The sequence below is a fragment of the Styela clava genome, chromosome 1 (assembly GCF_964204865.1).
Source record: "Styela clava chromosome 1, kaStyClav1.hap1.2, whole genome shotgun sequence".
NCBI classification, from domain to species: domain Eukaryota; kingdom Metazoa; phylum Chordata; class Ascidiacea; order Stolidobranchia; family Styelidae; genus Styela; species Styela clava.
The window spans coordinates 16,563,412-16,585,986 of NC_135250.1; the positions used below are offsets into that span (position 1 = coordinate 16,563,412).

Sequence of the window (22,575 nt, forward strand, 5' to 3'; positions counted from 1 at the left end):
CTGATAATTTGGCGTCGCACATTTTGATCAATAAGAGTGAGTAACAATTCCGGGTAAGAGCCATGCCGGCTGGATTCGATATGTGCTTGTTTTATCGAGTAGGCCTACTAAGAGTTGAGAATTACGGTAGCTGTGTCAATAAAATAGCAAAAATGCATATTTCGAACTGTTTAACATTATTAACGTGAACGAGGGCCGCGAAAAATTTTAATATATTTAAAGGGGCCGCGAGCTCAAAAGTTTGGGAAGCCCTGGTCTATACTATATGTACAGCCAACGGAACAATACGAAATAACCATTTTCAACAGCCAAACAAACCGGAAATGTATAATCCGACTTGCACCTGACAAGAGCCAGCTGGACGTTTTTGTCGTCCAGTAAACAAAGTCACTAGACTCGTGCAAGTCCTCTATACGAAGTTAAGTCATCCAACTTAACTCGATAAATCAACACCCAATAAGCACAAAAGAGATACACATTTTATTATAAGAGTTCCTGATGTAAGTATCGCTAATTGCACAGAACTTATTTTAACAAACTGACAGAACTACAATACAACTACTTGTACATGATAAAATTTTCAACACTGTGTACATCGTCAAAATATATTAGACAAGAGAGCTACGCACAAATATATGGACACGTTAGACCAGAGCGAATCAGTCGTTACCGGTACCTTTGACGCTACCGGTACCCTCAAAAAAGTTCTGAATTTCCAGTAGCAAGAATTTTGCAGAATCAAAACGTACAGCCAGTCATGACACTGACTAAAATCCGTGTTCCCATGGATAAAAAATAATACAGCAAAATTTTAGACGAAATATCAAATTTCATAGAATTCACGCGAAATTTTGAAATAAATAAAAGTAATAGCCTTCTAGCGAAAAAAGTAATCTTTAACCACTGAAAATTTCAAAGCAATTGGTCCAGTATTCGAAGAGAAAAGCGACTTTTTAAAAACGTGTCAAAGAACAACAACAACAACAACATAATATTGAAACGATCGTTATGGCCACTAAACGTGTCCAAAAATATACTACATACTGATACATGGAATGAAGGATAATTGCTATTGACATATTGCAAAATTTCGACGACGAGTTCTCACTACTACGTCATCAACGGGACATACTAATTTGCGTTCGATTTCGGCAGGGTTGACTATTAAAAATTCGAGTTTCGCAAACGAAGTCCACTTTATGCAAACGGTGAACGCCAAAATTCCTAAAAAGATATATAGAATTAAATTTGTCACAATAATGTTAGCGTGATAACTCACCTTTAACGCAGCGCGTCAATGCAAAAAATGTGTCCACGAGAATTCGTTGCGTTGACGCATTGTGTCAAAACTATGCGTTAACGCAGCCACGCACGATTGAGTTAAACAAACAAGGTTTGAAGGTGCGTCAACGCAATAGTGTGAACATATGTGAACGGGCCCTTACTTCGCTAACGTTACTCCAATTTTGTCTGTAGACTGTATTTGTATTCATACAACATGAGAAAAATAAACCACCTACACAAATAAAAATGCTTTCTAGAGAATATTTATGTATTTTTCCCAACATTTGAGCACAAAAAAATATCAAAAACGCATTTTTATATACCTAAAACACTGCCGTAGAAAATGCGAATAGACGGACAACTCACCAGCTTTGTAGTCGAGTTGTCTCTGGTGAGTTGTCCATGTAGTCGAGTTGTCCGCATCTCCGTCAGGCTGCCGGACCACTGTGAAGCTAGCAGCACTTTCAGCCAGAATATTTTTACACATTGAATATAAGTTCCACGCGCATATATGCTCACTTATAGTTACATATAAAAATTGAAAATGCTGATCAAAATATAATTTTGGCACGAAAATACATGAAAAATCTTTAAACGGAATGAATACATTGAATTTAACAAGAAAATATTATTTAAAAAAAGACTAACTAAGCGAAAAAGGAATTTTCAGGTATTCCGCAAATACGCATTTCGAAAAATTATCTATTTCGGAACCTCGATTCCTCGAAAACCGCCAATAAAGGCAGCACCACGACACATTTGGAGAAAAGCAGATACCCTATAAATTCGATTTTTTTTATAACAGAACAGTAGCAGCACGTTTTGGCTTGACCATATATATTACCAAACATATCGTGTAATCCAAATTTTACAAACGGCATGGACGTAACAATTTTAAAATTGATTTTGTATTTCAACTAAATTTGCTAGATAAATGATCAAATATCATTTTCTCTTTGTCACACATTAATACTGTACATCTATTAAACTTGGAATACGTTGCGGGAAGTATAAAACAGCAAAAAAACATTTGCGACTTCTAGTGGATTCTGTCCTGGATTACAAATAATTATCGTTTTTAAAATCGCGATTTTTCGAAAACCGCCAATAAAGACAGCACTACGACATATTCGGATAAAAGCACATACATTATAGATTCGATTTTATTATGCCAGAACAGTAGCAGCAAGTTTTGACTTGACCATAATTATATAATACTAAACATAGCGTATATTCCTCTATTTTCAAAACAACGGTACGTAACATATTAAAAAAAGGGTTTGTATTTCAACTAAAGGTGCAGGATAATTGATCAAATATCTTTTCCTCTTTGTCGCACATCAATACTGTACGTCTATTAAACTTAGAATAAGTTTCAGAAAGTATAAAGTAACAATAAAAAAAATTTTGCGCACCCTCGTGAATTAGTTTGAGAATTTCGAAAATTATCGTTTTTGGAGTGGTGATTTCTCAAAAACCGCCAATAAAGGCAGCATCACGACACATTCAGAGAAAAGCACATACCTTATAGATTCAATTTTATTATGTCAGAAGGTTAGCAGAGCACGTTTTGACTTTGCCATATATATTACCAAACATAGCGTATATTTTTCAATTTTATGAACAATGTGGACGAAACAAATTTAAAAATAAATTGTATGTCAACTAAATTTGCTGAACTATTGATAAAATATATATTTTTCTCTTTGTCACACATTAACACTGTACGTCTATTAAACTTAGAATGAGTTGCGGAAGGAAAGTATAAAATACCAAAAAAACATTTTACGCCCTCTCGTGGATTCTTTTCAAAATTTTGAAAAATTATCGATTTTAGAAGGGCAATTTCTCGGAAACCGCCATTAAAGGCAGCACTACGACACATTCGGAGAAAAGTAGATACCCTATAGATTTGGTTTCACTATACCAAAACAGTAGCAGCATGTTTTGACTTGGCCATATATAATACCAAAATAGCGTGTATTCTCAGTTTTATAAACAATGTCGACGTAACAAATTTAAGATGGATTTGTATTTCAAATACAGCTGCTAGATAATTGATCAAATATATTTTTCTCTTTGTCACAAATAAATACTGTACGTCTATTAAACTAAGAATTAATTGGGAAAGTTTAAAATAATAATAAATAAACATTTCACGCTCTCTAGTGGGTTCTTTTCTGAATTTCAAAAAATAATCGTTTTTGAAAGGGCGATTTCTCGAAAACCGCCAATAAAGGCAGCATTATGATACATTCGGAAAAAAGCAAATACCTTTTAGATTCGACTTCACTATACCATAACAGTAGCAGCACGTTTTGACTTGGCCATTTATAATACCAAACATAGCGTATATCTCAATTATCTGAATAGCGTAGATGTTCACACATTTTTAAAAAGGTTTGGTATTTCAAATAAACTCACCTAATATCGTAATATTCCGTTTTCTTACTTATTCAAACACCGATACTGTGTGTTAATTAAACTTGGAATAAGTTGCAAATTGTATAAAAACAATGAAAAATGTCTTACAACCTATATTTAATTTTTTTAATTTCCCAAAACATGCCGTTTTTGGAGTGACGATTTCTCGAAAACTGCCAATAAGGGTATTGCAGATACATTGAAAATTTGATTTCACCAAACCAGAACAGTAGCAGCACGTTTTGATTTGGCCATATTTAATACTAAACATAGCGTGTATTCTAAATTCTATAAACAATTTTAGCGAAACAAATTTTAAAATGGTTTGTATTTCAACAAAATTTGCTACATAATTGATCAAATATCTTTTTCTCTTTAATACACATTAATACTGTACGTCGGTTAGACTTGGAATACGCTGCGAGAAATATAAAACACAAAAAACATTTACGACCTCTAGTGGATTCTTTCCAAAATTCCAACCAAATATCGTTTGCAAAATGGCTATTTCTCGAATACTGCCAATAAAGGCAGCACTGAGACACATTCGGAGAAAATAAGATACCTTAGAGATTCGATTTCACTATACCAAAACAGTAGAAGCATGTTTGACTTGGCCATGTATAACACCAAACATAGCGTGTATTCTCAATTTTATAAACAATACCGACGTAACAAAATTAAAATGGATTTCTATTTCAGCTAAAGTGGCTGGATAATTGATCAATTATATTTTTATCTTTGTTACACATCAATACTGTACGTATATCAAACTTAGAATAAATTTTAAAAAGTATAAAATTATAAAAAACATGTTTCGCACCCTCGTGAACATGTTTTAAAATTACGAAAATTATCGTTTTTGGAGTGGCGATTTCTCTGAAACTGCCAATAAAGGCAGCATCATGACATATTCGGATAGAAGCAGATACACTATATATTCGACTTCACTATGCCAGAACGGTATCAGCACGTTTTGACTTGGCCATATATAATAACAAAAATAGCGTGTTTTCAAAATTTTACATCAACATGGACGTAACAAATTTCAAAAGAGTTTGCATTTCAACTAAATTTGCTGGATAATTAATAAAATATATTTTTTTTTGTCACAAATTAATACTGTACGTCTATTAAACTAAAAATTTATTCGGAAAGTATAAAATACTGAAAAAATATTTTAGGGCCTCTAGTGGACTAATTTCAAAATTTCCAAAAATTATCGTTTTTAAAAGGGCGATTTTTCGAAAACCGCCAATAAAGGCTACGACACATTCGGCACACTACGACACATTCGGAAAAACGCAGATACCTTTTATATTCGATTTTATTATGTTAGAACCGTAGCAGCACGTTTTGACTTGGCTATATATAATACCAAATATAGCGCATATTCTCAATTATTTAAATAGCGTAGATGTTCACATATTTTAAAAAGATTTGGTATTTCAAATATATTCACCTAATAACGTAATATTCCGTTTCATTACTTTTTCAAACACACACAAACTTGTAATAAGTTGCAAATTTTATAAAACAATGAAAAATGTCTTACGCCCTATATAATATTATTTTAATTTCCCAAACATGCCGTTTTTGGAGTGACGATTTTTTGAAAACCGCCAATAAAGGCAGCATTACAACACTTTAGGCGAATAGCAGATACATTGAAGATTCGATTTGACTGAACCAGAACAGTAGCAGCTCGTTTTGATTTGACCATATGTAATACCAAACATAGCGTGTATTCAAAATTTCAAAAAACAATGCAGACATAACATATTTAAAAAGAGTTTTATATTTAAACTAAATTTACTAGATAATTTATCAAACTTTTTTTGTCTTGCTAACACATCAATACTGTACGTTCATTAAAGTTGGAATAAGTCGAGGAAAGTATAAAATATCGAAATATCATCTTACGCCCTCTTGTGGATTATTTTCAAAATTTTGAAAATTATCGTTTTTGGAGTGGCGATTTCTCGAAAACTGCCAATAAAGGCAGAACCACGACACATATGGAGAAAATCATATAACGTACATATTCGACTTTACTATACCAGAACAGTAACAGCACGTTTTGACTTGGTCATATATATTACCAAACATAGCGTGTTTTTAAAATTTTACATCAAAATGGACGTAAAGAATTTAAAAAGTTTGTATTTCAACCTAATTTGCTGGATAATTGATCAAATATATTTTTTGCCTTGTCCAGTATTAATGTGTGACTGAGAAAAAATTATATTTGAACAAGTATTCATTCAGTAAATTCGTTTAAAATACGACAGCTCTATGAATTTTTAACGTTAGCATTATTCAAAGATTGAAGAATATACTCTATGTTTGATGTTATATATTACCAAATCAAATCATGCTGCTACTGTTCTGGTTTAGTGGAATCGAATCTTTAATGTATCTTCGATTAACCGAAAGTGTCGTAATGCTGCCTTTATTGGCGGTTTTCAAGAAATCGTCACTCTAAATGCGTATGTTTGGGAAATTAAAAAAAAATATAGTGCGTAAGACATTTTTTCATCGCTTTATACAATTTGCAACTTATTCCAAGTATAATTAACACACAGTATCGATGTTTAAAAAAGTAAAAAAATGGAATAGGTAAATTTATTTGAAATACCGAACCTTTTTAGAATATTTGAACATCTACGCTATTTAAATAATTGGGAATATACGCTATGTTTGGCATTATATGTGGCCAAGTCAAAACGTGCTGCTACTGTTCTGGTATAGTGAAATCGAATCTACAAGGTATCTGCTTTCCTCCGAATGTGTCGTAGTGCTGCCTGTATCGGTTTTCGAGAAATCGCTATTTCAAACACGATCAATTTTTTAAAAGTAAAAAAAATCCACCAGAGAGCTTAAATGAGTTTTGGTATTTTATGCTTTCCGCCACCCATTCCAAGTTTAGACGTACAGTAATAATTTGCGACAAAGAAAAAAAAATATTTAATTAATTAGCCAGCAAATTTGGTTGAAACTCAAACCCTTTTCAAATTGTTACTTTTACGTTGTTTATAAAATTGGATAATATAAGCTATGTTTGGTGTTATATAGGACCAAGTCAAAACGTGCTGCTACTGTTCTGACATGATAAAATCGAATCTATAAGGTATGTGCTTTTTTCCGAATGTGTCGTTTATTGCCTTTATTGGCGGTTTTCGAGAAATCGCCACTCCATAAACAATAATTTTCGAAATTTTAAAACAAATTAACGAGGGTGCGTAAAATGTTTTTTATTATTTTATACTTTCTGAAACTTATTCTAAGTTTAATAGACATATTGATGTGCGACAAGGAGAAAATATATTTGATAATAATCCAGCAAACTTAGTTGAAATACAAACCCTTTAAATTTGTTACATCTACATTGTTTATAAAATTGAAAATTATACACTATGTTTGGCATTATATATGGCCGAGTCAAAACGTGCTGCTACTGTTCTGACATATTAAAATCGAATCTATAGGGTATCTGCTTTTCTCCGAATGTGTCGTAGTGCTGCCTTTATTGGCGGTTTTTGAGAAATCGCAATTTCAAAAACGATAATTTTTTGAAAATTTGAAAATAATCAACAAGAGGGCGTAAAATGATTTTTTGTTACTTCATACTTCCGCATCTCATTCCAAGTTTAATGGACGTACAGTATATATGTATGTCTAAGAGAAAAAGATGTTTGATAAATTATTTAGTAAATTTTGTTAAAAAACCAAACCATTTTTAAATATGTTACGTCTGCATTGTTTATAAAATTTTGAATACACGCTATGTTTGATATTATATTTGGCCAAGTCAAAACGTGCTGCTACTGTTCTGACTTAATGAAATAAAATTTATAAGCTATCTGCTTTTCTCCGAATGTGTCGTAGTGCTGCCTTTATTGGCGGTTTTTGAGAAATCGCCCTTTCAAAAACGGTAATTTTGTAAAATTTGTTAAAGAATCCACAAGAGGGTGTAAATTTTTTTTTGGTATTCCAGACTTTCCTCAACTTATTCTAAGTTTAATGAAGTGCATTATTGTTCTGTGACAAAGAGAAAAATATCTTCTTTGATGAACTATCTAATAAATTTAGTTGAAATACAAAATCAGTTTTAAATTTGTTGTATATACATTGTGCATAAAATTGAAAATTATATGTTTAGTATTATATATGGCCAAGTCAAAACGTGCTGAGACTGTTCTGACATAATGAAATCGAATCTTTGAGGTTTCTACTTTTTACCAATGGTGTTGCAATGCTGCCTTTATTGGAGATTTTTTTTATGAAACGACCGTCTTAAACGACGAAAATTCAGTCATTTTTAAACAACTCTCAAAATAGTATAAAGAAATTTTATGCACTGTAACAGTCGCTTTAGCTTGTTTACTATATATTAACAATACGAGTAGTGTAGTTATTGATTGTTTCGCATTATTTGCTATTGTGAATCTAATCAAAATATACACTTTCATTTAAAAATCATTGGGAACATTTAATTTTACGCGTGGGTATTTTCTGCGATTCTGTTAGTCACAATTTCGTGTTTTGCTGCTAGCTTCGCAGAGGTGGCTGGCCGGCAGTGTGGAATTTTCTCTGTGTATTAGGTTAATATTATAGTGTTTTATTGTCGTGTATCTATGTAATTCTTGTTGTAAACTGTTAGTAGTACTACAGGTTAACTGTTCTCCCAGTTTGGTATAGCTCTATTCTCTAGTTATCTTGTATTTAACGTTTCCGTAATTAGTCCACCGATATATTTCCTGTGTGATTTCCGTATTTCTATGGGTATTACCATGTATATTAAGTGTTTGTCGGTAAGATAGGATTTGTGTTGTATCTTTAGTGTCATACGAGTTATTCTTATGTATATTTGCCTGGTTTTTGTATATTCCATTACAGGTCAATAGTTCACAGGTTATGACTGTGACGTCATATACTAAGTGTGGCTCAACGGGCTAAGCGTTAAGAATACGCTCGCCACCGCACCTCTAATTACTCTGCGTGGGTTAGCAGGTTCGAATCCCATGCAGGGATGGTTATGTGCGAGAGGATTGCTGGACTCCTCGCTGTCGTTGGGTGGTTCACGTAACCGCTGGTCGGTTACGGCTTCCTCCACCACCAAGTCCATGCTTCCGAAAACAAACAATACCTGAATACAGTAAAACTAATCCCATACCCGACTTGGAATGGTAACCGGATGAGAGGCCGGTTGTATAAAGCCTTGAATAGAGTGAAAACATTCCACGTCCTATTACAGTATTAATAAAATGTGGCACAATACATGATCAATCTCCGGATATTTTTGATGTCGATATTGATATATCGGCCAGCTTATGGCAACTTTTAATCACCTTTACGATATGTTATCTGTTAAGGGGCGGTGATAACGACTCTTATCGAAATTAACCGCGTTGTGGACGATCAAAGGAAATTGTTTTATGCTGACTCAGGAACTCTCTTAAACTCCCGACAACAATCCCTTCCATTAATACAAATCTCGACGCATGAAAAGCAATATAGACTTTATTAACATGAATTTACAAGTGAGAGTTACGAGTAAGAATCTACGGTCGTCGCTAACAAACATAAATGATAAACGTGAGAAATGTTTGCGTTACAGTAATTTTGTTCTCTTTCTACGTTTTTCTTGAGGCGTCCGGCGTGCCGGCGGTTTATGGCCGATATGATATATCGACAAACACGCAATATCTACTTGTGAGCTCTACTTGTGATCCTTGTTTATTTTGAGATCTGCGCAACGATCCCGATACGGGAGGCCGTCGCTAATCAGGGCTGCCACTCTAGATGTTTTATATATAGATCTAGATGTTTTTTTCAAGATCTAGATGTAAAATTTGGAGTCTAGATGTTAGCTATAAAATCTAGATATTTTTTTCCACGGTTCTAAATATTATTCAGTGGGAAATAAATAAAGAGATGTGTGTAATACTGCAATGGGTGAATGAATATTATTTCATTATTTAGAAGTATTGATGTAAGATTGATAAAACAGTATATATTTATGATAAATCTCCTTCATATTGTATTCGTCCACTGGTACCATACAGCCAAATGTACTTAAAATATTTGAATAACGAATTAAACACGTTTAAAACATGTGACGTTTTAATTAACGTTAAGTAGAAAGGACGACGTTGGTCCGATGATATTGTTGCCAAGGGGTTTTAAAATTATTAGGTTATTTAAGTCTATAAGTCAGTGGTTCTCAACCGGGGGTCCGCGGATTACGGGAGGCCGTCCGCGGACCCCCGGTGGTCCACGATTAAATTAAGATTTAAGGAAATTATTTGCAGTTTAATATCGTTTTTTTGTAATACGCTCGAACATTTGCTGCCTATGACAATAGCCTACAAAAACTATTTTGATTTATCTCCCGTAGACCTATTGTGACAAATACAAGTTATGACAGCACAATGATAAATACGAGAACGCAGCTACAGTGATCACTTTCTCCGTTTTGGTGCGCCATTTTGCCGTCCTACCCATAAGTATCGATGGAAGCATTACGTGTTATTGTTCCATTCGCCTCCCCTTACCTTTGTGAAAGTGGATTTTTTGCTCTCGATCATATCAAATTCAAGGCTCGTCACCAACCAAACGTCGAAGACGATTACGTGTTATTGTTCCATTCGCCTCCACTTGCGTTTGTGAAAGTGTATTTTCTGCTCTTGTTCATATCAAATCCAAGGCTCGTCACCATCTAAACGTCGAAGGCGATATGCGTCTATCTTATCAAAAACACGACCGCGTATTTCAAGACTTGCTTCTGATATGCAATAGCAGAAATCCCATTGAGTGTATTCGATTTGACAAAATAAATGGAAATGTCCACTAGTTTGGTGTTATTTTTGACTTGGTTAAATCTGTATGGAACATTAGGTTGCTGTTTAAGCTATAAACTAAATTTCAAATATAAAACTTTTGAGGGGTCCGCGACCGCTTTGAGAGCACCAAAAGGGTCCGCAAAGACAAAAAGGTTGAGAAACACTGCTATAAGTGCTATTGAATGTGTCTCTCTTTAAACATCAACTTTTCAAAATGCCAAAGTGTATACACTACCAGCAAAAATTTAGAAAAGATTGGCTTATTAAGGAATGGTTTGCCCATTCAGATGATAAGAACAAGGTCTTTTGTAAGTTCTGCAGGTGGGAATTTAATTCTAGGTGATGATGTTAGCTTCTTCAACATCTAATATTACTGTATTGTGGTTACATTTCATTAAATTCAATGACTTCATATCTAGATGTATTTTCTAGATGTTTTATTTTTCAATCTGGATGTTTCTAGATGTTTTTGGAGGTCAATCTAGATGTTTTTAGTCTGGCAAAAGTGGCAGCCCTGGTCGCTATACTTTGGCAAGCTGTATTTCGTTATTGTGACGTCGCAGTGATGTAATTTTTTGACGACGTCATCAGGTGGGGGTCAAGAATCATACATCTAAAAATTGTTACGCCACGCCCACTAGAAGTAAGTCAGGTAAGAAAGTACATGAGACCCCTACCTGACTACAGAGAGGTCTTGTGTGTTGTTCGTCTTTTTAGATTTCCTACGACGATGTTTTATTAAGACTATAGGAGTGTAATTTCGATCCTTTTAGGGGTACAATGTTGAGAAAAACACATTAATATTCTCTAGAAGGCATTTTTATGTGTATGAGTGACATATTTTTCTCATGTTATACAGACAGACAGGCGAAACTGGGTTCTGTCTGTTGTAACGTTGAGCGAAGTTCACAAGTTAGAAACTGCTGACGTTATAGGACTGTCAGACTGTGTGTGTGTGTGTAAATTTTTGAATTTTTCTGATATTGGATTTTTAAATGTCTGAATGTGTATTTTTAAACATATTAAAAGTTAAAACCTTTATATGTGACAGTAACACATATATATTCACGAATGTGAGCTTCGCAGCCTACGTTCCCTGAGTCTCAACTTGCCTACCGATACCGAGCAATGATGAACTCAACTTATGCAGTGGGGCACAGTTTTTCGATTACTGAATTACAAGATGTGTGACATTTGGTACAATTAAACAAACACTTCATTTGTCTTCCAAATTAGGAAGTCTTGCATGGATGCAGATGCTTCATGTCGCGCCGTACCTTTCTCGATAATAAATTAAATCAGTCTATAATACCTTCTTCAATTTCCTTTTCTGTTCTTATTGTATGATTTAAACCTGCATAGACAATATTTTTCCACTTTCGTCACCTGGCTCTCAAAGTGGAGTCATTGTGACTTTTGATCCCGTTCCTAAAACATTGCATGTTTTTATTTGGGACCCATTGATTCATTACTTCTCAAGGTGTAGACCAATGACTCTCCTATTTTTCTTTAATTATGTAAATTTAATTCAAAGCTGTTTGTCTGCTGTGGTAACAAATACTATTCAATTCGAAAATTAACGAACTATTTCCACCTTATAGTGAATCCACCGCCATCCTAATACCAGGGTTTATTGTTGTTAATTTTGTGTAAAATTTCTGTTTTCACGCTTTCCAGTAGCTATGAAAATCTACTTATTTGTTTTTTCCCTGCAGCATAAGATTTCTAGTTTTCATACTTAACAATAAACCCATCAGCCATGAGACTTTTCTTTTGCATTCCTTATTTGGATTACTAATGTCATTTTATAGATATAGATAAACATGATAACCTGACAAACATGGTGGCTACTTAGATTTACTCATTACTTCTTAGGTGACGCTAGTCTATGTCATGATTCATTGTTTGTTTTTTTTGGTTAGTTTGGATGACGCTAAAATTAAAAGGACTGCGTTTGTTTGAATTTAGAGTCCCATTTATACCCTTTGGTGTTTATTAGTTGTCTAGACGATTATTTGGTTTACCGTTATAAATGCGTCATGCATTATTTGAAAAGTTAACCTGTAAGCATAAAAGTCTTCAGCGAGTCATCCGAAAAAAAAGTGTTTTTCCGTGTTTTGGTCCTTTTTATTTGAGAAAATAATATAGAGGTGATACCATTTTTCTCACACTGGTCCCATTTTAGAGAAAGTGCTGGTAACATATTGTGATATAAAATTTCTGCTTATGTTTTTTATCAGTAGCGAAAATCTTATTTTTATGTTGTATCATTTACTAGTGCAGTGCTTATTAATGTACAAATATAATTCTATCTTGTTTCAGTAGCTGTTATCATTTCGGTAACCATCTGTAACTTTGTTCAGAGATAAGTAAAATTTATATTCATGCACATAAATAAAAATACTAGTTTTATGTTATTATCCCACTCATGCTCAGCCGTTGCTCAAGATTTATCAATTCAAGGTTTGATTAGTTCATTATATTTATCCAAAGTCAATAAACATCTTGCATATAGTATGACCAAATCGTGTTGTTTCCATTTTACATTTGCTATGAAAATAATAACCAATTAATAATGCTTTAAGACTGGTATTACATTTGCACCCCACCAAAACCTAATTCTGCAAAATGAAGTTTTCTTTTGTTGAATGCATATTTGTTGTTGAAAAAGTTATTTTCTGAAGGTACATAAATAATTGTTGATGAGTCGATTGGCGTTAAATATATCTTGTGCGAAGTGCTTGAGAATGAACACAGTATTTAATAAGTACATTACTAAACGATTCTTCCCAAACGCGCTTCAACATTCATTGCTGGATTATAGTTACCTAATATCTATTTCCATGTATCCAATGAATAATGATTGAAAGTTCACATATAGAAGTTCAATACTCAAATTAACGGATTTATCAATATGCTCAGAAATCGACTGGCTATCGTAATTTTCTAGTGATTATGTAAATTTAATTTAAAAGCTGCATGTCTGCTGTGGTAATAATATGTTATTTATGACATAGTTTCATAAAGAGGTACCATGAATTGATTTTATATGTAATGAACTATTTAAACCTTGTAGTGCAATGCTACTCTGATTCGAATCATACTTTCAATATTTTAAATAAAATGTGTTATAAATTAAAATGCAAGCTTTACCATTGAAACTGCATTACTAGGTTTAAAATTCGAATGGCATTATAGCTACTAACAAGTGTTTTAACTTTTAAATCTAGCTTAGGTTTTTGAAGAATTTTTTTTTAGTAAGTCATGGTTATTTGTTGATACTCTTCAATCTAATTAACACTTCCGGTACAACAAAAATATTTAAACCTTGGTTTGTTATTAACAGGAAGTCCTAACAAAACGTGGTGTTGCAGATTGCATAGGTTAGCTTTTTCCTATTGCTTTGCTTGCTCCAATTGGTAAAAATTTAAATAATTATCACATTCGCAGCCTTAATGTCCTATTGTCATGAAATAACTCGGGGGAAAGTTTTGTTCGCTTTGGAAATTGAATCAATTTCTTTCGAGACAACAGTCAATCAATATTGACATTATTAGATACAATGCTGTTCAATAGCAGAGTAACTATTAAATATTTATCAGAAATATAGCTTTTCAATTCTAAAGGCTTGGAAGTGACTAGACTAGTACACTTCAAGTTTATCAAGCATAGTTCCAATTTTGTTAACACATCAGGCAAAGCTCGATTATCAAACAACCATTGCAGCTTTTAAATTGATTAAGCTGTAAAATATTTTTCAACATTAGGCATTCTATATTGAATGATTTTGTAAATATATTATGTTCTTGGCTACATCTCAGATTTAATTTACAGCACATAGGCACCGTATCAGAATTATTTAATAGTAACATTTTCAATGAATAAGATAATTCATGTATTGCAATTTCCAATGGCAGAGCAGTGTTGTATGAATGACAAATACCAAATATAATTGTTTATCACTTTTCAGACCAATAATTGGAATCAATAAATTTCATTCTAATCTCCCACCCAGTAGAAACTCGTTATGTTAACTTTTAGTGCTAACGCATAGGCTTTGTGCTTCAAATCGCGGCACCTCAATAGCATTAATAGGCAGTCTGCCTTTGTTTTCATATCAAAAGGACACTCGAGAGAGAAAAGACTTTGTAAATAATGGACATCATTTAGTAAAGATGAATAATACTCAAATTGAAATTGTGGTGACTGATGGACGATGAGTGGTCTTCTAAAATTTACGATATAATTAAGTGTTGTTTATGCTATGTTGTTAGTTAGTGTGTCATGTATCCAACAAAATTTTATTACTGTAATCACATTTGGGTGTGGTCAATCATTTTAAAATTACTTGCATACAGCTGGAATTAGAAATGTGATTTCTGGGGAAATTTGCAGTCATTTATTATTCTTATATTGTATTGATAAGAACAATTATTCACATGCATTTATTTAAAAGTGAAGGATACTGATCTCTGAGTGAAGTTACATGCGACCACAGAAGTGCCAAGAACTACTGAATCTATTAAGAAAAACAGCTGGGAATTGACAATTAGTGCATGCAGATTGATGGGAACAGTTCATTTCAACACAATCTGAAAAATAACTATATGGGGTAGCGAATTCCATGTAACTGAAGTTACTGAAAAAAAACGTTTACTAGTTTTCAAAATGATATTATGGCAAAATGCAACAATCTTAATCTATGAAAATGTAAAGAAGGGTGTATTTAAACGATCACTGTGAAATCCCTTGAAGAATTCTTGATTGGGCTGGATGAAGAATGTGTAGTTCCATAGTGAATGCGGTGACAGGCACTAACCTAAGCTCAGATATTCTGTCTTGCAGAAAATTGAAATAATATTATTCATAATCCTTATAATATAATTTATAACTGATTAAAACTTCGAATGATTGTACACTGCCATTACGACATGACAGAAACTTCGTCAATTCACTGCTTCACGCGGTGTCTTACGAGATGTTTCGGAGTCGGGAGACGTACCAACGCTACGAAAAGCACAGCAGAACCAGCGCAAAATGGATGTATGCGTACAGAAGATGACAAATCGAAAGGAAATACTGTAAAAACTCGCGAACCACTTCCAAACGGCTACAACAAACAACTATTGCTAGGTGGTGAAAAATCTTGTTGTGTCCCTGTGATCAAAAGTTACTCCAATGAATCTCCGTATATTTACAGTCAGCATTCTGGCGGAAAAATGGTTTTAAACGAGGATACTGTCAATATTTCAGAAGGTCATCTACCAAACATTAATGAAAGGGCTGATAATGAAAAAAGCTTTTCTAGGATCCAAAATATAGATGCAAAAACTGAGCACGACATGGAATTAGTGTCATTGAGTAACTGTAATGACCAGACTTCATTAATTATTGGCGATAAATCACAAATATTACAGAAAAATAATTATAAGGAATCGTCTACAATACAGTCTGATTCAGACAAACTTTCCCCATACAAGATTCGTATTGCAGTAAATAATACAGATCATACAAATGCATTGGAAAAGGACATTTCATCAAAGAATGCTGTAAATATTATATCGGAATCAAATGAAACCAAAGTATGTTCAAGAACAAATAGTTATAACGATCACTCAAGTTGTGATTTAGGCTCTGTTGAAAAGACATACTCTAAGCCTGCTTTGCTGAATGAAGATTGTAGGATTGAAGAAATTAATATGAGGAAATTCCCACAAAATAATTTGGAACTTTCCCATCACGAGACACCTAAAATAACAAATGATGTTTCTGAAGGTATGTTCTTATTTCTTAATACTGCAATAATTATATTATAGTTAAGACTTGTCATGTATACAAGTTCAGGATCAGTTTGTCATTTTTAAAAATGACTAATGGCTAATTGCCTAACTAACCTGAAGTACCGGTAAGACCTTTTAACTAATGACCTATTCAGAAAGCGTGGAATGTTTCAAAATTATTGTAGTAATAAGGTTGGATAGCCAAAATATATTATGGTGAACAAAGTATATGCCAGACCATTTCTTCTACCTGGCACCAATATTTGTCACATCAACAATGCTCAAATGAAATTGTATGCTATCATAATACAAATCATACTGCCTACATTGTACATTCATCTTTTGGTTAGATTTAGTTTAAGTAGACACTCAAAGGGTCAAATTACATTTCCCATGATGTCAACTACTAAAATAAATTTGCTGATGACATTTACAAGAGGCAGAACATGTGTTGGCAGATCACAAGAGACTTATAATTTGACACTTGCGTTTTATTGTTATTTGTGCACAATGTCATTCAAATAAGCTAGTAACAATTAAGTTGTGTTGTTCATTTGTAAGTGTAAGTTAACAGCATAAGTCTTCAAATAAACATAATCTGTAGTTTTTTTTTAATTTACTGCAATACCACTCAATTTTGTCTATCTTGAAAATAATTCCCTGAACCAACTATTGATAATCCAAAAGATATTAGAATAATATTTTTGGCCTAAGTATTCCACTTAGTATTTCAGAAGCGCAGCCTGGAGAAATATTAATCCATTTTCTAAAAATCTTATATATATGCGCGCTATTAGAACTTCGCATAAATGTGCATTTATCGTAAAACTCCTCCTTGTAATGTATTGTTACCGTAATTATAACCGGCCTTTTGTCAAACTATCATTAAAAATAAAGTTAAATTTTTTTTTGAAATGTCATGACCTGTATTAAAAATTTGCGTTGTGATTTTGAAAAGTTTGGGAACTTATGATATATGAGCATTACATACCAAATTACAGCATTATTAACAGTGCGCTGAAAGGAACAGTAAAGAAACGTGTACCGGCAAAAGTTTTTTTGGCCACAAGCAGGGTTATCTGAAATGAATCGAATATCAAAGTATTCAAATACTTTTTCAGCTAATTTTAGAATACCAGCCACTTTTCGCCGTCATCAATGCGTTTTGTTTTCAAGGAAAATCGTCGATTGATTTTCTGCGCTTCGTCATGTGTTGTTATGATGATGAGATAGAATCTGCCTTACATTGTTTGTTATCTTATGTGCCAGCACACAGCGCTTCTTGTTACAACATTCTTGCACGCTACATGGTGAACATTGCCACCATTCCTTTGCAAGGTTTCCACTTAATTTAAGCATTAATTTTCAGTTATGTTGGAAAATTTGAGAGTTATTGTGAAGCTGTAATAATTAATAACCAAATGTACCGCAAAAAGCTTACTCCAGCCAATCCTGTGCCACCTGTTATGCGATGTGTGAACCCAGTGCCATCTCTTGGCAATAAATATAGATGGTGCGATGTGTAAGGAACATTTCAAAATATACATCACTTACATCAATAATGTATCTCAAACTTGCTTCAAATTCTGGCTGTTTTAATAATTTATGTTAAGGTGATAATGCACTAATTAATAAAATAGTTTTTTTATATGAAGATGGAAGAACATACGTATAAAAAAGTTTCAAACTGGGGTTATGACCCCTGCAACGCATGTTTAACTCCATGGGCGTAGAGCAGGGGTGCACAACCTGCGGCCCTCGAAGGTGAAATGTGCGGCCGTGCTGGTGTGCGTGTTTTACTGTAAAATAACGTATGTTTGTGTACTATGTTGGCGCTTGACCGTTACGTCTTTACTGGAAAATAAACTAGACTCGAGAATATAAAAAGTAACAGTTGTATCATCACTCCATGTCACTAAGGTGTAAATGAGGTCTGTCAAATTTCTTACATTTTCTCATTACAAATGCCAGAAGCGCAGCAAGCCAGAATTTGAATCAAAAAATCCATACGGCAGCTTCTGCCGCCTTCTGGAACATGATATAGCAATGACGGTTATGACCCTAGTTGTTGAAACGTTAAGCAAAATACTTATCATAATTCATGACCAGTGCGAGCATTCAAAATATCTCGCTATATAGTTTTAGTTGTGTTTGACATAACTTCCGATTTCATCGACCTACCTTAAAATAAAAGCGTTATTTTTGACTGTAAAATGGCAGGGCAATCAGCGGACAGTGGTATTTATTTATGAAATTTATCCAATCACATTTAGTTTTGAATTTTTTACCTGCGAGCTTGCAGGTAAATCTAATGTTGCACGATATCGTCGTTAGAAAAATCCGTTGATTTAAGATAAAATCCCAAAAATTACATTTTAATTTAGTACAAAAAAAATTCGATTGAACATACATCACACTGATTAGCTTATATATCATCATAATATAATATGATAAAAAAGTAGTGTGACCCCGAGGATAATTTAAGAATATGTAAGCAGGTACATCGTGGGCACGAATTTTTTTAACTTCGGTAGTTATGATATATAATGACTCAATTTTGGGGGTTTACAATGTCTAAAGTAGCGTTTTTACATCTGGCACGGAATCCTGAAGCAAAAGTTACGGTGTATTCTGTTCATAAATTTGAGTTGGGTTGCGCGAGACATTGTTGTAAACTGCTTGTCTGAGGAAGTCTGACTCTGGTCGGACGAAACGTTACAGAAATACATTTGTGTTAGTGTGCAGCTGGACTCTTTAATTGAATAGAATATTCTGTTCATGTTGTTAATATTTTATAACACAATTTTAGAGTCTTAATATTCACTCCCTTATTTTGAGTTGGAAATTTTTAGTTGCAGATTCACCCTTTTAATCATATTTAGCGTCTTTATGCTGATGAACGCATAATAACGATTTTTTTGAGATAATTCACCGACATAATATCGATGTTAACGGCCCAAATAACCGCGTCAAACTGACCAAAACAATCGGTGTCTTGAATAACATTAGCAACTTTTTAGGTCTCCTGAAAATGTTAAAAAAGAAGCGGGGATTTGGGGCTGGCCCTCTCGCTGCGCCAATAACAACAGTACGGTAATTAATGATAATTCGACCAGATCATTTATCAGATCATTTTGGAACCTGATTTCATGTAGTTTGATTTTAAATTTTCCTTAGTTTATGTTTGAAATTAATTGCCAGTTATGTGATGAATACAATCATTGGTTAGAATTTCTATAACTGGTTAGAATTTCTATAAAACATTTTAGTTTTTTATCACTGACCTATTTATTTTTAATAAAAATTTCAATTTTTTGAAAAAATCGATGAAAATCAATTTTTTGAAACCCCTATTCCCCAGATAAAATAACCTTTGGGATCTAATTTTTCATGTTTATGAATTTCTTGTCACATTTTTGTTGCACTAGGTAAATATGCTAACATAAGAAACTGTAAATATCATTTTTTTGGTAAATTACAAATTTTTCATCAAAAATTTTAAACGATCAGTTTTAAAAAATGGATTCTTATATAACTATATTTATATCGGTACATTTTTTTCTAAAAACCCAGAACACAAATACCTAATATCAAAAAACAACTTTGGAAAGTAATACTAACACACACAACATGATGGGAGGGAGACTATTTCAAATTTTTTCTTGAAAAGGGCTTTCCGGAAGGCCCTAGGACCTGGTATCTGAAAACTTAAAAAACTTATATTTTTGGTGATTAGAGAATGTATCGCTATCAAATCAATAAGTCATATCATTTTAAGTCAAGTAATCTATATAGAAAGTTACATTTTCTGTTTTTGAGTAGAGGGAAGGTGTTCCCCATGTAAGAGCTGGGCATTGATTTTTGTTGGTAAATGAACGACAATCACTCTTTGACTGTCAGTGCATACTAGGAAAATAAAACTTTGAATCTGAAACGTTTGCTTGCTATATAAAGAATGCCATGCAAGATTTGGTTGATACGTTGTCTTTATTAATGAACTATGACATTACAAGATGGCCATTTAAGGGTAGAAAACCCATATTGCTCTAAATTGACAGTGCGTTAATTAAGAGCGCGTTAATTACATATCGTTGAAACCAAAGGATCCAATACGCACATGATAATGATAACAGTGACAAATTTCAAATAGGTTTCTACTACTTGCAGTCTAGGAATATTTCCAGAATGCCATTCTTATTTGTTTCTGGCTAAAATTATTCTTTTATAAAATCAATCGGCAAAAAAATTTAGAAGATCAGATGGGCAACTTGCTATACCATTAATAATTCAACTTTGGCCCTTACGCTCTGTCCCAGCTTTGCATATCATTCTCTGCTGTGAGGGGATTGAATCCAAGTCTTAATCAGACTATCAGTTTCTTCGTCTGAGAATGAAAAAACATTCATCTCATTGAGTTCACTGAGTGAGTTCACAATCTGTTCTGCATTCTAAGTAAGCACTTGGCGCTTCCACTAATATTTTTTCATTTCTAAAATTCTGAATCTTAACTTTTAGTCTTTTTTGTGTGCTACCTACCTAAACTGCGGTTTGGTTCTTCCTCATCTGGATCGCTATGGTCAACAAGATTTCCTAATACAAACCTTCCATGAGTTCTGTTTTTTTCATCTGAAACTCCCTGTCTTAATAAATCTTTATAGTCTATTTCACACACTGTAATATCTTATCACAATCTAATATCACAAAATTTCACTCTAGCTTTCTCTAAAAACTTAAAAAGTATCAACCCAGAAACCACATCCAACCACAAACTGTAAATATACTGTATGCAGCAGCATTCAACTTTTGAATTTGAAATATCCTTCTGTATAGCTTAAACCAGCGTTTCCCAACCTTTTTTGGTCGCGGACTATTTTCTCACTGGCGAAAACCTTTGCGGACTCAAGGTGCGTTTATTGCAAATGTACTCTGTGCGAAAAAGTAATAAAACCAAACACAACAGAATTTAACGATTTCCGAGCTCGGAAATTCGTCGCAATTGCGTGTTTGTTAAAACAGTCGACTTTTCAGTGTATAAATGGCCTTTTCTATCTCACAATATTCAATCCCTGACAACGGCGAGAATTTAAAAAATTTTTCTATTTTAATTTAATCGTGTTCATGGTCACTCGCGGTCGCGTAGAATCATGACAAGATGAGAGCATTACTTCTTTAAATGCCTCGGCAATCTGCGAACATAATATTATGAGAATATATTGCCCGATTATATCAGTTTTGATGCACATTTTTTTGCGATCTTGCGAATTTGTTATCGCCGTTAGAAAATTTCTACTATCTGTTATAAATTTCCAGGAAGTACAACTTGATTTAGTATTTATTAAAAATATAATCAAAGTATATATATTAGTAAATAAAAAAAAATTATTCATCGCCTTGCTTTAATATAAATTTAATTGTGATCATTTTAATCTGCGGTTGTGTTGACGAAATAAAAGCAATACTCAGGAAATATCACGACAATCCGTGGACACAAAAATGCGTGGTGAAGTGCCCGATTATATTTTGTTTTGATTCATATTTTTGTAAATTCACAAAACTGAGCTGTTCGTACAACACTTACGGCGCTCCAGTACGGTACTGTACGTACCAGTGTCGAGACAGTAAAGCAAATAATCCGAAGGGGGAACAGCACTTACTACAGTATACTACAGTAGCACCCAAAATTTTGCGATTTGCAATGTATAAAAAAGCGTTTAAATTCGACAAATCTGAGCTGTTTGTACAACACTTACGGCGCTCCAGTACTGTACGTACCAGTGTGGAGACAGTGAAGCAAATAATCTTACGGGAAAAGTCCTTACTACAGTATACTACAGTAGCCCCCGAAATTTTGCGATTTGCAATGTATAAAAAAGCGTTTTTAATCTGTCGTGGACCATCATAAAACAAAACCTATGGTGTTCTCCATTTTATTTTTAGTATTGCCGCTTTTCAATTAAGAAAATTTAGGTTACCACCATTGATACCTACCAGAAAAAAAAATTATTATTCCTAGTTGTTCAAGCGCGCGAGAAACACTATTTAGGTATCTATCCACGCGTGTGCCGACTCGTTTTTTCGTCGGAAATCCGCAAGTGAGTTGGGAAATCCAATCGTTTGATTAAGCGACGCGAAAGTGACCTGTCGTGCCACCTGTTACCAAATTTTCGAATAGTAAATTGATATTCTAATAGTTGAATATATGCCCAGCCCTACTCAGTATCCAGTAAATATTGAATCGACTG

The 22,575-nt window shown here is 33.5% G+C and overlaps 1 protein-coding gene across 1 annotated transcript in view; it reads left to right on the plus strand.

Moving 5' to 3' along the window:
* Window positions 1-14,964: 14,964 nt before the first annotated feature.
* Window positions 14,965-22,575, plus strand: part of LOC120337312 (uncharacterized) — a 30,922-nt gene continuing 23,311 nt past the window's right edge. The window contains exon 1 of the mRNA XM_039405074.2: window positions 14,965-16,328. Within this exon, the coding sequence (XP_039261008.2) occupies window positions 15,461-16,328 (868 nt within the window). The 5' untranslated portion in view covers window positions 14,965-15,460. The remainder of the gene's footprint in view (window positions 16,329-22,575) is intronic.